The 14,824-nt window shown below is 35.8% G+C and overlaps 1 protein-coding gene across 3 annotated transcripts in view; it reads right to left on the reverse strand.

Moving 5' to 3' along the window:
- Positions 1-14,824, reverse strand: part of rabggta (Rab geranylgeranyltransferase subunit alpha) — a 21,205-nt gene that overhangs the window by 2,163 nt on the left and 4,218 nt on the right. For all 3 annotated transcript variants that reach the window (XM_016258180.1, XM_016258181.1, XM_016258182.1), the window contains exons 5-15: positions 13,332-13,519; positions 13,006-13,254; positions 11,678-11,761; positions 11,507-11,589; positions 11,314-11,409; positions 10,164-10,269; positions 9,981-10,032; positions 6,651-6,739; positions 6,434-6,522; positions 5,358-5,474; positions 27-140 (exon numbers count right to left, since the gene is read on the reverse strand). In XM_016258180.1, the coding sequence (XP_016113666.1) occupies positions 27-140; positions 5,358-5,474; positions 6,434-6,522; positions 6,651-6,739; positions 9,981-10,032; positions 10,164-10,269; positions 11,314-11,409; positions 11,507-11,589; positions 11,678-11,761; positions 13,006-13,254; positions 13,332-13,519 (1,267 nt within the window). The remainder of the gene's footprint in view (positions 1-26; positions 141-5,357; positions 5,475-6,433; positions 6,523-6,650; positions 6,740-9,980; positions 10,033-10,163; positions 10,270-11,313; positions 11,410-11,506; positions 11,590-11,677; positions 11,762-13,005; positions 13,255-13,331; positions 13,520-14,824) is intronic.

Below are 14,824 nucleotides of genomic sequence, written 5' to 3' on the forward strand. Positions count from 1 at the left end.
TTGAATGAAAAGAAGCATCAGTTCACCTCAAGGCATTGCAGCATGGCAAACTGAGGTGGCAGCCGCAGCAGCTGATTGGAGGAGAGGTTGATGTGAGTCACCAAGAGAAGCTGATCAAGGTGACACAGGGTCGTCAGGTTCTGTGTTAGGAGCGAGAGAAAGGCAAAGAAAGAAGTTAATCTTTCGTTTCAAGCACTGTAACATTGACTGAAAAGAATGGAAGATTTTCTGGAGAAGGATGAGGCCACCACACTTCAAAAAACCTCAAGAGAAACTCACTAGAAACCGAGTGGCTGTTTGAACGCAAGAAAAGAAGCAAAGCATGAATGAGGGATTGGTGTAATACTGGTAATAAAGATTGTAAGATTAATTCCTGTCGTCATCTGTAGTATGATAAGCAGGGTGTAACTGCTGTTGTCACTACACTGATAGAAACAAGGAAGAGATGTGGGTTTATACAGTGACTAAATCCAAAACACCAGTATGGGTGTTTCTATATAATATCATATTGAATATAATTAAATCTATTTCTTAATCAATTTTCTAAATCCTTTAATAGGCACACCCAGAAAAAGATGCATTAATTATTTGTAGTTTGTCATTCCTTGTATAGAAGAGAATTAATGCCACATTGAAATTCAATCATTACATAGCAACAACATAATACAATACACCCACAACAAAACTTTTTAATAAATTCACCAAAAATGATGACACAATGAAAATGGATATAAATTGCACTTTTTTAACACATAAGAATGTTTTAATTGTGTATATGTATATGCCACCTAGCTATTAATTAACAAAAAAAATGTATGGGGATTTAAAAAAAAATAAAAAATAAAAAAAAATACTGAGGTCACACCTCCTATCTAGTGTTTTTCATTTCAATGCTATTCTTACTTGGAGTAAAACTTCCTACACACACACACACACACACACACACACACGTTTTCAAGTCTACATTGATATTTTATTATATATCCATGCTATCAATGTACAAAAAAATAAAAAATAAAAAATAAATAAAAATTACATACAATGAATGCGTAACTGATCTGTTGAACAATAAAAAAAAAAAAATTGTATTTTGATATTACATCATAAAGTATGCTTGTGAAAAGATTCACATTCACATCCTATGACAGATTTCATTGCTGCTTACATCATAAAATGATGCAAAGAGTTTTAACTACAGTTTAGACTACTGTGATAACCAATTATTTTTGTGCTTAACATTTAATACTCACATGGTTATGATGACTAAATGGGTGGAGTACAACATTTTTTTAACAGGATTTCACATTTAAAACATGCTCTATTAAATGGCTGAAATCCCTGTCAAAGATTTCGAGAGTCAAACAACCATTATCTCTCACGTGCCGATGCTTGAGCAAGACTACTGTACATTACTCATGTTTCTGTCATCACATTCATGTGTCAAATCAGTTTCTACACATGGGTGAAGACATTTAAACAATGCTGTCACACTCATTACACAAGAACAGGAAGACATTACCTTTTTAAAACATCCTGATGATATATGAAAAATGTCTGAAAAATTGTCCAATAAGTTTAGACATTTAGGTTGGAGTTATTTTAATTTAATAAATACAATCTCAGATATTTACAATTTTGGTTAAATTCATACATATTAAATAGGGCAAGATTATTGGCGTAAACTAAATATTACACTGTATGTGTGTGTGTGTGTATATATATATATATATATATATAATATATAAATCTATAGACCAATTCAGAGTAGACGTCACAGTTACATCACTTGCAGCTGCGTGCACATAGTGGTTGCAGAAAAACACTGGGAACAAGTGGAGGTAAATGGGTAAAATCCATGGAATAAAATAAAAAAATATTTTTGTGCCTTTTGATGTCAAGATCGGAATGCAAATCATTTTTATAGAATACTGTCGTCAAAGACGCCATTTGAAACTAAACGCAGACGTTTAAACGGACAAACTATGGATGAAAACTGCTATGACTACTCTACTTTTAAAGCTTTAATTCGATTTAAACAATAGGTCTACATAATATTCACATATGCTGTTCATAGGGGACGTATTGTATTAGCCCTACAGTTACAGCATGAAATATCATTTAAACCTTACTATTAGAAATATTATTTAAACCTTACTATTAACATTTTTACATTACATTTATTAATTTTATCTCACAATTCTTACTTTTTCTCGCAAATGCAAGTTTATATCTCCTAATTCGGACTTTATAACTCGACTTAACTCAAAAATAGTGAGTTTGTCAAATCTGAGGGAAAAAAGCCAGAAGAGCTGAGGAGAAAAGAGAGAATGATGAGTTGTTTTTCCTTATTAGAATTGTGAGATATAATCTCGGAATTGCGAGAATAAAGTCAGAATTTTGAAATATTTACCTTTTTTTAATTCTTTTATTCCATGGCTCCATAGACTGCCTCCAGATAGGCTCCGCCCACAAAAAAAGTCATCCCTGTTTCGGATCTGTAAGACTATCCCACTCTCTAACGTCAATTTCGTTGAATAACAGTGTTTATCGCTGAGTGACAAGCTCTTGTAATATGCGGAGAACATTTTGAAAATGACATCTAATCAATATAATTTATAATCATTTTAAACCTAACTATTTTGTACCGTATCCGTGAAATTCTCTAGCCGTAAAGACTATCTCTCCCGGGTTTTCTGCAACCATGATGTGCACGCATCCTGAATGTTTACAAACCTATAATTGGTCTATAAAACCTTAAATAAACTGAAATAAATTGAAAAAAGTGGTTACAGAACTAACTAAAATGAAAATATTTATTTTTAGTTACCATTTGTATAAAGGTGATTATACACGGGGCAACTTTTTGAGCAATGTTACCGTCAACGGGCAACGAGGTGACAGGGCTCTAGCCTCATTCTTCCCACTGGTCGCTCTTTTGCGACTTTCGCAACTTTCTCATTTGGTCACACTCACACGAGCACATGGTTTGGTCCAAATTTTTTTTTTTTGCTACAACATGGGATTAATCAATGCATGCTGAACTTTTATCATAGTTTATATGTCTTTGGCCTAGAGCAGTTCTTGTTAATAATATCTGACAAATGTCAACATTTTGCTTTTTTCACTGCTTTCTGATATTTAAATAAAGAGTGCTTTAAAATCTCAAAAGAAACATGAAGTCTGTCCTTTTTCCACTTGCGCTCTTCTACAACATTGTCTGAGAGAAGGAATAGAGTCATCAATCCAGGGTTCAGAGCGGGTTTTAGACTGGAGAGTCCTTAAACGGGCCACAGCATTTAAAACATTAGAACAGGTGGAGTTAAACCTGGAGAGTAGTTCCTCGACGCTAACATTACAGGAAAAATCGACAATAGATGGCATCACTTCATGAAAAATTAAAAAAATAAAAATAATAATAAGTATTTTGTAGCATGAGTAGACAACTTCTTTTTAAAGAAAATAACAAATGAAAAAATATATAATCATAAACTATGACAGACAGCCGCAGCAGAGAGAAGAGTTTCTGTGAACTTAAATTTAGCGACTTTAACCTATGACAACTATGGAACGGCTCCAGAACACTTGGAATATAGTGCACGAGAACTTTATGGTGATTTATAATGTTTTTTTTTTTTGCCTTTCGTGGGGCTTAACAACACAATAGTTAAAGCAGAATATCGGATTTGGATCGGTCTCATCTGACCGATACGGCAGAAAATCGGAGCCGATACCGATACTGAGTATTGGATCGGTGCATCCCTACTTGTAATGCCTCTTTGGCGCTGACTTTGTATCTCCAGCAGCTACAACAGGAAAACAGTAATGGCGGTTGCTGCTGCTTCTCACTCAGGGCTGTGTTTATGCTAATAGGGCAGAGACTGTCACAAATGGGCGTGACTTTTTCCCTACGGTGACGTATATGCAGGGAGATTCTGAAATCGCTTGTTCAGAGACGCCGTTTATGATTTAATGGGATTATATATAAAATGAGTGGGTGGATTTTTACCATTATAGGCTGGTTGTTTTCACACACTGCAGCCACACAACTGTGTCCAAACACCTTATAAAAGTGATTTTTGCATAACAGGTCCCCTTTAATATGCATGATATGGAGGCAAGATGAAACGAAAATACCATCTAAACTTTTCTAAAACGTTAGAGATACATTCATATACACCCCCACCACCAACTGTATTGTGATTCGTTTAACATCTCAACTGAAAAAAAAATTGTTATAACTAAATAAAACAATTAAACACTAATGGCTCGTTTCCACTGAGCGGTACGGTTCGGTACAGTACAGTACGGTACGCAATTATGTCCGTTTCCACTGTCAGAAGTTGTGAATGGTACCAAAATAGCAAACCGTACTATACCACTTTTTCGGTACCCTTCTGTTGGGGTAACTAGCACAGCAAAGGGAACCAAAAGGGTGGAGCTAAACTCACCGCAGAACATTGATTGGTTGACTAGAATCATCACTTTTGTGTGCTACAAGGGGATAAAGCTTCTCCTTCACTCGTTCCGCTTTGCTGTCCATGAGTGTTGGGCTTATTTACATCAGAGTGCGCAAACACAAAAAAATATAACCGTGCATTTTATAATTTTATGTTTTCACACAGACAATAGCCGTTTCTCAATATGCATTCTTGTGGACTTGTGAAACGTCATTGCCCAAAAATCTTAATTTTCTAAATATTACTGTTATTGTGTCATGAAATGTAGTTTTAAGGGTTTTTCAGGCGAGAATGTAATTGTTTAAAACTCAAATCTGCGGTTTATTTATAAAGATAGCGCCTATTTGAAAATTTGCTATGCCGATTTCGGAGCTCCAGGCGATCACCGGGCGCTCAGTGCTCATGTATCCGCCGAGAGCAGCCTTAGCTCGGCTAGTCCTTCTGACATTTGCCGCTGGCTCTGATGTCTCTGTAGTGGTTAAACATGAGATACAATTCGTTTTAGGTTGGCTATATTTAACAGGCATTCGTGGTCTCATGAATCTATTATTTACTCCTGGTCATATCGTTTCGTTATGCCCAAACTCGGTCCTGCAGAGTTTAGCTCCAACCCCAATTAAACACACCTGAAGCAGCTAATCAAGCTCTTACTAGGCATACTAGAAACATAAAGGCAGGTGGGTTGAGGCAAGTTGGAGCTAAACTCTGCAGTACACCGGCCCTCCAGGACCGAGTTTGGGCACCCCTGCACCACGCCTATCAAGAAGGGTATTATTGGCAGTGGAAACGCAAGCCTGATCAGGGTTACCCGTACTGAATCGTACTGTACCGTACCGCTCAGTGGAAACAGCCATAAATTAAATTCTAAAAAACTGTCAGACCAGAGTTGGGCTCTCTTACCTTATTTGACAGGCTAAATACTCGCACCTCTGCATACTCCATTTTCAGAATGGTGTTTTCAATCAGAAACTTGCTGCACAGGTCACTGTAGTAGGTAGAGCGCATCGGGTCCACTTCCTGTGAGAGAGAGAGAGAAAGGCCAATTAAACTGCCTTCTTTTAAGTGGTGTTTACAAAGCCAAACATCACTATTACTACATTGCTCATACTGAGGAGTTAGTGATTTGATATTGATTTCTATTATGGATCTTCATTGAGGTTGTAATAGTATTTTCTCACTTTAAGGGTTTGAAAATGTGCCAGTGTCTCTTTCTCATGGCCTAGAGGATCCAGAGCTCTCATGAGGAGTATGATTGTCAGCAGACACCCTGAAACACACACACACACACACACACATACACAGACTTACAACTGTTTATATTGCCAAAGATAAGGCAGCAAATACAAATGTAATGTGAAGTATGCATGTACAAAACACACACCCAAATAAAACACACTGACACCGCTTACATTTGTTCTGCGGTTCGAGCTCCAGCAGCTGATTGCAGGACTGAAGCTCTGCCTGTAACACCGAACTTTTCTCAACTGACAACTCCCTCCTGCCACAAACACACAAGCAATCGCTCTATGATCTGGTAATAACTTAGTCAACACAATCAAACATTAGTAAGACATTACTCTCCTCATCACAAGACCTCTTTGACACATGAAACAATTGTGTTGCAAATAACTGGCATAAATCTGATAAGTGATTATTTTACTTGCTGATGTCAGCGACAGTTAAAAGTGTAATACACACATCCACACCTTAAGAAGTCAATTACTCACAAAGAACTTGGATACTGTATGTACAAAATGTATGATATATATATATATATATATATATATATATATATATAGGGATCGGGTCCACTTCCTGTGAGAGAGAGAGAGAAAGGCCAATTAAACTGCCTTCTTTTAAGTGGTGTTTACAAAGCCAAACATCACTATTACTACATTGCTCATACTGAGGAGTTAGTGATTTGATATTGATTTCTATTATGGATCTTCATTGAGGTTGTAATAGTATTTTCTCACTTTAAGGGTTTGAAAATGTGCCAGTGTCTCTTTCTCATGGCCTAGAGGATCCAGAGCTCTCATGAGGAGTATGATTGTCAGCAGACACCCTGAAACACACACACACACAGACTTACAACTGTTTATATTGCCAAAGATAAGGCAGCAAATACAAATGTAATGTGAAGTATGCATGTACAAAACACACACCCAAATAAAACACACTGACACCACTTACATTTGTTCTGCGGTTCGAGCTCCAGCAGCTGATTGCAGGACTGAAGCTCTGCCTGTAACACCGAACTTTTCTCAACTGACAACTCACTCCTGCCACAAACACACAAGCAATCGATCTATGATCTGGTAATAACTTAGTCAACACAATCAAACATTAGTAAGACATTACTCTCCTCATCACAAGACCTCTTTGATACATGAAACAATTGTGTTGCAAATAACTGGCATAAATCTGATAAGTGATTATTTTACTTGTTGATGTCAGCGACAGTTAAAAGTGTAATACACACATCCACACCTTAAGAAGTCAATTACTCACAAAGAACTTGGATACTGTATGTACAAAATGTATGATATATATATATATATATATATATATATATATATATAGGTAGATTTTTTCTAAAAATATTTTTTTTATATATTGTGATTTCTCAGGACACCTATATCAGTGATATCTGTCAGGTAGGGAGGTTATTTTCAAATCACCTGCAGTAACTTCCGTTATTAAAGTTCAACAAACATTTCATTCATGAGTGAAACATGAACGTGGACAACGGAGCAGTGCAGCAGCAACACTTTACATATTACACATGTTTGATAAAGTCCATTAAGAGGGAGACATTTTTTAAAATATTCAGGTTTTGCAGATTTGCAGTTCAGCGTTTGGTTTGTTTGGAAAAAAAAAAAATGTTTTAGTGTTTAATTAAAACTTGATGACATTCCGAAGCATTTATTGTATGCGTAGACAAATAGGACAGGAGGCTGTCTTTGCAACGTTTTAATGTATCAAAATTAATTTGCTATGATTTAATATTACATTTTAATATTCAATGTATTGTTTGCATAAAATATTTGAATTTTACATGTGTGACCCTGGACCCCAAAACCAGTCATAAGGGTAAATTTTTTTAAATTGAGATTTAAATTTTTTATATATTGAGATTTATATTTTACTGAATAAATAAGCTTTCCATTGATGTATGGTTTGTTAGGATAGGATAATATTTGGTCGAGACAACTATTTGAAAATCTGGAATCTGAGGGTGCAAAAAAATCTAAATATTGAGAAAATCGCCTTTAAAGTTGTCCAAATGACGTTCTTAGCCATGCATATTACTAATCAAAAATTAAGTTTTGATATATTTACGGTAGGAAATTTACAAAATATCTTCATGGAACATGATCATAAAAGAAAAATCAATCATTTTGACCCATACAATGTATTGTTGGCTATTGCTACAAATATACCCCAGCGACTTAACACTGCTTTTGTGCTCCAGGGTCACAAATAGCTTTTATCACTTGTTACTTTATTGCTTCTGGTTAGGACACATTGTTGGATTCAAAAATACTTATTTTTTAATTTATTTAAAAGTTTGAGGTCTATAATTTAAAAAAAATGTTTTTTATGCATTTATTTGATTAAAAATACAGTAAAAATAGTAATATTGCACAATATTATTACAATAACCATTTTCTAATGTTCATATATTTTAAAATGTATTAATCCATTCTTCAGTGTCACACGATCCTTCAGAAATCATTCTAATATGCTGATTTACTGCTCAAGTAACATTTCTGTTTATTATCAATGTTGAAAACAGTTGTGCTGCTTCACATTTTTGTGGAAACTGTGATTTATTTTTCAGGATTCTTCAAAAACAAAGTTCAGAATGCTCAAAAGTATTTATTTGAAAGAAATCTTTTGTAGCATCGTAAATGTCTGCTGTCACTTTTGATCAATTTAATGCATCTTTACTAAATAAAAGTTCCCAAACTTTAAAATGGTAGTGTATTAATTAAGCTAAGACTGATGGACAGGTGTTCGTTGCCAATAAAATGGCTTAATTCAATTGTTTATTGCATATATGCACAGTATTAATCTTAAGAATTAAGCTCATCTTCAAATTTGAGAGATGAACGGTTTAGTTATTGTGACAAAGTAGTAAAAAAATAAAACAATTTAAGTCTCTTAGCATGAACACACATACATTACAGACACACAGCAGTACCTGAAGAGCTCCTGATCGGTGGCAGAGTCTCTGCACCAGCTTTCAGCTGAGCCTAAAACATGACAGAGACGTTTACACTTGCTCTCTCTGCCCATCTTCATCCATCTCTATTCAACAAATACAAAATCCTCCTCCTCCTCAGCTGTATTTCCCTGCAAACACTCCACTACCTGCACATCTCACCTGTGTAGAGAGCACAGTCTCTGTGTGTGTGTTTCTCTGTCCAGTGGACGGTCAGGTTGTGTTCATTACTTATGTCACTGACGGAGCCGGGAGGAAGATCACACAGCTGACAGAGACAGTTAAAGATCTGTCTGAGTGTATGGATAAATATAACTATAGATCAAGTGCTTTAAAATGAAAGGAAGAGCTCATTCTATTAAAAAGCATCTGAAACATTCTGATAAATGTCTTCTTTTGTCATACAGGTTTAAAAGGAATAGTCCCCCCAAAATGAAAATGTGCTCACCCTCAGGCCATCAAAGATGTAGATGAGTTTGTTTCTTCATCAGATTTGGAGAAATGTAGCATTGCATCAGTGTCTCAGCAGTGGATGCTCTGCAGTGAATGGGTGCCGTCAGAATGAGAGTCCAAACAGCTGATAAAAACATCACAATTTGCTTCTGGTTAGGACACATTGTTGGATTCAAAAATACTTATTTTTTAATTTATTTAAAAGTTTGAGGTCTATAATTTAAAAAAAATGTTTTTTATGCATTTATTTGATTAAAAATACAGTAAAAATAGTAATATTGCACAATATTATTACAATAACCATTTTCTAATGTTCATATATTTTAAAATGTATTAATCCATTCTTCAGTGTCACACGATCCTTCAGAAATCATTCTAATATGCTGATTTACTGCTCAAGTAACATTTCTGTTTATTATCAATGTTGAAAACAGTTGTGCTGCTTCACATTTTTGTGGAAACTGTGATTTATTTTTCAGGATTCTTCAAAAACAAAGTTCAGAATGCTCAAAAGTATTTATTTGAAAGAAATCTTTTGTAGCATCGTAAATGTCTGCTGTCACTTTTGATCAATTTAATGCATCTTTACTAAATAAAAGTTCCCAAACTTTAAAATGGTAGTGTATTAATTAAGCTAAGACTGATGGACAGGTGTTCGTTGCCAATAAAATGGCTTAATTCAATTGTTTATTGCATATATGCACAGTATTAATCTTAAGAATTAAGCTCATCTTCAAATTTGAGAGATGAACGGTTTAGTTATTGTGACAAAGTAGTAAAAAAATAAAACAATTTAAGTCTCTTAGCATGAACACACATACATTACAGACACACAGCAGTACCTGAAGAGCTCCTGATCGGTGGCAGAGTCTCTGCACCAGCTTTCAGCTGAGCCTAAAACATGACAGAGACGTTTACACTTGCTCTCTCTGCCCATCTTCATCCATCTCTATTCAACAAATACAAAATCCTCCTCCTCCTCAGCTGTATTTCCCTGCAAACACTCCACTACCTGCACATCTCACCTGTGTAGAGAGCACAGTCTCTGTGTGTGTGTTTCTCTGTCCAGTGGACGGTCAGGTTGTGTTCATTACTTATGTCACTGACGGAGCCGGGAGGAAGATCACACAGCTGACAGAGACAGTTAAAGATCTGTCTGAGTGTATGGATAAATATAACTATAGATCAAGTGCTTTAAAATGAAAGGAAGAGCTCATTCTATTAAAAAGCATCTGAAACATTCTGATAAATGTCTTCTTTTGTCATACAGGTTTAAAAGGAATAGTCCCCCCAAAATGAAAATGTGCTCACCCTCAGGCCATCAAAGATGTAGATGAGTTTGTTTCTTCATCAGATTTGGAGAAATGTAGCATTGCATCAGTGTCTCAGCAGTGGATGCTCTGCAGTGAATGGGTGCCGTCAGAATGAGAGTCCAAACAGCTGATAAAAACATCACAATAATCCACAAGCAATCCACACCTCTCCAGTCCAGCAGTTAATGTCTTGTGAAGAGAAAAGCTGCCTGTTTTTAAGAAATGAATCAGTCATTATGGCATTTTAAACTTCAAACTGTTGTACCCATTGCTAAAATACAAGTCCATAATCCACACTATTGATTTCTCCAGTGAAAGGGTCATCTTGTCTAAAGCAGGAGAGAAATATGATCAGATCAATCACTGTTTACTAGCCAAAAGAGTCCAAAACAGTTCTAAACAAATATAAGGATAGATTTTGTTGTGAGAGGAAAACAGGAGATTTACTTTTTCACTGGAGGAAGCATTATTACGGATTATGGACTTAAAATGTCTTTGTTAAAATGCCTTAATGATGGATGTGTTTGTTACAAACATGCAGCTTTTGGCTTCTCAAGTTGTTACCTGATGGACTGGAGTGGTGTGGATTATTGTGATGTTTTTATCAGCTGTTTGGACTCTCATTCTGATGGCACCCATTCACTGCAGAGGATCCTTTGCTGAGCAAGTGCTGCAATGCTACATTTTTCCAAATCTGAAGAAAAAACAAACTCATCTACATCTTGGACGGCCTGAGGATGAGCACATTTTGAACTACACATTTTGAGGATGAACTACACCTTTAAAAAGAAGCACTGGTGAGTAAAGAATGAAGAAAAAAAATAATTTTGAGAGTGGAGTGAAGCTGCTTGGTGAAGGATACCCAGACAGGACTGTGACGGAAACGCGGGTGGGCGCTTCTCCACTGCACCTGCTGAGGCTGCCCATCCAACACCAACATCAGACCCTCTGACTGAGCCTGAGAGAGAGAGAGAGAGAGAGAGAGAGAGAGAGAGACTCATTCAGTCGTACTGTGGTTAAACAGCGCAGCTGAACTTCTCTCAGGATTCACTTACATGAACAGGTTTGGAGAAGGCGACAGACACCCTCCGTTTCTCCCGGCTGACATACACACAACTGATCATCTCCTCTCGCTCCGCTACACACACACACACACACACATACAGCAGGGGTGAGCATACGTGTCTTCACAAATACACAGCGATTCTAAACACACACACACACACCTCTGCCCAGCAGCCAGCGGTAGTAGAACCAGGCGCTCTGGTCGTTGGGGTCGGTGAAGAAGGCATTATGCGCCAGCTCATATTCTAGAGAAAACAGTCACAAATTTACTACATGGTTCACTGAAATTATTCTGAAGGGTAAACTGAGAGGCAACCTGAGGTCAAATATTGTAGTCAATAGCACCGCATCCTTAGACACTTGATTGTGTTTGCAAAGATAGAAGCAGGTCCAGGTCTTGACCATATTACCATGTTACCATAGCCTTTAACAGCAAAACAACCACAAAAATACAGACATGTGTCAACAAAGAAATTAAGAAACAATCAAATAAAGGACCTTTGTTTAATTATTGTCTTACAGGATCTATATAAAGTACATAGTATCCTCACATAACAAAAATAAGATTAACTCAAATCAATATTTACTTTAATAATATAATGAGGGATAATGAGATTATCATCTCTTTAATAAACAATCACAATCACCAAGAACATTTAAATTTTTTATATAAATAATCATAGTAATAACAAGTTAAAAATGCTTTTTTTCTGTAATAAGTGTATGATTTATTTATTTAGTAATTAATTGATTGACTGATTGATTGATTATAGGCCAGATTCAAACTACCGTTTAAAAGTTTGGGGTCAGTAAGATTATAGTAATTTTTTAAAGAAATTAATTAATATCAAGGATGCATTAAACGGATTAATTAATTGACAAAATATTTGTATTTCAAATAAATGCTGCTTTTTCATTTTCTATTCATCGATCAAAGAATCCTGAAAAACATATCACAGTTTCCACAAAAATATTAATCAGCACAACTGCTTTCATCATTGATAATAATCATAAATGTTTCTTGAGCAGCATATTATACTGATTTCTGAAGATCATGTGACACTGAAGACTGGAGTAATGATGCTGAAAATTCAGCTTTGATCACAGAATAAATTACAGCTTACAATATATTTAATCAGAAAACGTAAATTAGAATTTTATTCATTAATATTTAATTTTCATTTTAAATTGTAATAACATTTTACAAAATTACTGTTTCTACTGCATTTGTTTATAAAATAAATGCACTCTTGGTGAGCATAAGAGATTTCTTTAGATATTAAAATCTTACCAACACCAAACTTTTGAGTGGTACATAGTCTGTACATCATGAGCTCGTGTACTACTGCTGTGCCATAAATTCAGAGATTAAAAAACTGGTAGTGTTCTGGACGTGCTGAAATTAAGCAGTGTGGAACATAAGCTAAAGCACAATCTCGAGTGCCTTATTGCTTACATTCTGTATGCTGCTCTAAATGAGTTCAAGCACCTTTAAGAAGCTGCTCCTCACAGACTCTGTGTGAGTGAATTTGAGGTGATGCGGTGGGGGAGGGGCTTGTGTTGGGGGCGGGGTCAGGGGCAGGCTGTGGGTGGAGCTGAGGTAGCAGCGTGCTCCTGTAATGCCAGCTGGAGTAGTTGGAGAAATTGGAGCCGATCAGACGATCTGTGAACTGCAGCTCCTGCTCGACAGAAACACCAGACTCCTTTACCACCACGCGCCGGTAATCCCAACAGTGGACTGAGGAAAGAAAAAACACGTCAGACAAAGAGAAATATAAAAATCAGTTCATCTTGTTCAGTGCATGACTCTCTCACAGTTGCGCTCGTCCAGGCTGAGGCAGCGGTCGCAGAGGCCGAGCTCTCGTGTCCAGTCAGGCTGCGGCAGGCGCGTGTTTACCCAGCTGCGGTGGTGCCAGCAGCCGTAAGATTTGGGGTTCACTTTCAGACAGGCCTCGATGAAGTGCAGCTCAGACTCATACAGCTTCTGCACCTCGTCCTTCTCTCTAGAGGATGCAGAGAGAAATATATTACTAGTCTTTTGCTCAGATTTGATGAGGGGTTGTCATTTTTAATGACTTTTTATTTATTTATTATATTTTTTTGTGATAATGTTAATAAACGCAGTTAATTATAAACATTACTGCTGTGTCCTCACACTAGGATTTTTGTTTTTTTACATTCACAAAAAAAAAAAACTTATAAATATTCATAGCTGTGAAATATTTCATAGAGCAGTCAGAAATATTTATACTTTTTATATGATTTCTGCATTTAAGAAAAACAAATTTTCAGTTGAAAAGCAAGATTTACAATTTAGTATGTGCAACACGTAAATATGGTTATATGCATAATATAAAATTATGGTATAAATCTAGTCACTAATTATATTATTTTAGTAAAGTATGACAAGATTTAGAATACAATGTAACAGATTTACAGAAGCCCTGGGCAGAAAGAAAAATAAAGTTGATTTGTTTATTCAAAATTTAATTGATTTTGCATTTAATACATGTGTGATTTGCATCATAATATAATATAATATATAATATAATGTAATAACTAATTTACAGAAGCCCTGGGCAGAATGAATCGAAAAATAAAGCTGACTTCAAATCAAATAAAACATTTTTTTTTTTAAATAATAAATGTTTTGGCATTTTCACAACAAAAAAAAAAAAAAGAAGTGTACATGTGTGATTTAGAAAATATAAATAAAATAATGATATAAATCTAGTCAATAACCATATTATATTGGCAAATCCTAAAACATTTACAAATAAATGTAATCAAAATTTAAAGTGCCATGAAACCCCCTGGTTTCAGCACTGGTCTTTCACAGCTTAGATCTGAAAAACACTCCAGAAATGGGTGTGTAACATTGTGGAAAAGTGGGAGTGTAGAGGCTGGGAAGAGGGGAGAAAACAACCAATAAAACACAGACCCACAACACACTCATTATACAGACATTACGGTTGTGTTTACAGAGATGAACTGACAGCGCGGAAGCTCTTTCTTGAGATTTAAATTCTCCGCTGTAAGACGACCTCATGCATAATGCATGGCATTGATTGGATCATAAGAGTTAGTTCTCATGAATAATACTGAGAAAAGCTCAGGAAACTGATGACGTAGATGTGTACTCTCCAGCCACGGCAGCCAATCACCACGCATCCAGATTAACACATATACCTCACTTTTCGTGAAGTAGGCTCAACTTTGAAGAACGAAATTGCTCCAAAAAATGAAAAAAAGAACCACTTTTACCTTAATAATAGACATAATGAGTGCTATTGTTGTTTTCACTGATG

Source organism: Sinocyclocheilus grahami, unplaced genomic scaffold (assembly GCF_001515645.1).
Source record: "Sinocyclocheilus grahami isolate Dianchi unplaced genomic scaffold, SAMN03320097.WGS_v1.1 scaffold1653.1, whole genome shotgun sequence".
Classification (NCBI taxonomy): Eukaryota; Metazoa; Chordata; class Actinopteri; order Cypriniformes; family Cyprinidae; genus Sinocyclocheilus; species Sinocyclocheilus grahami.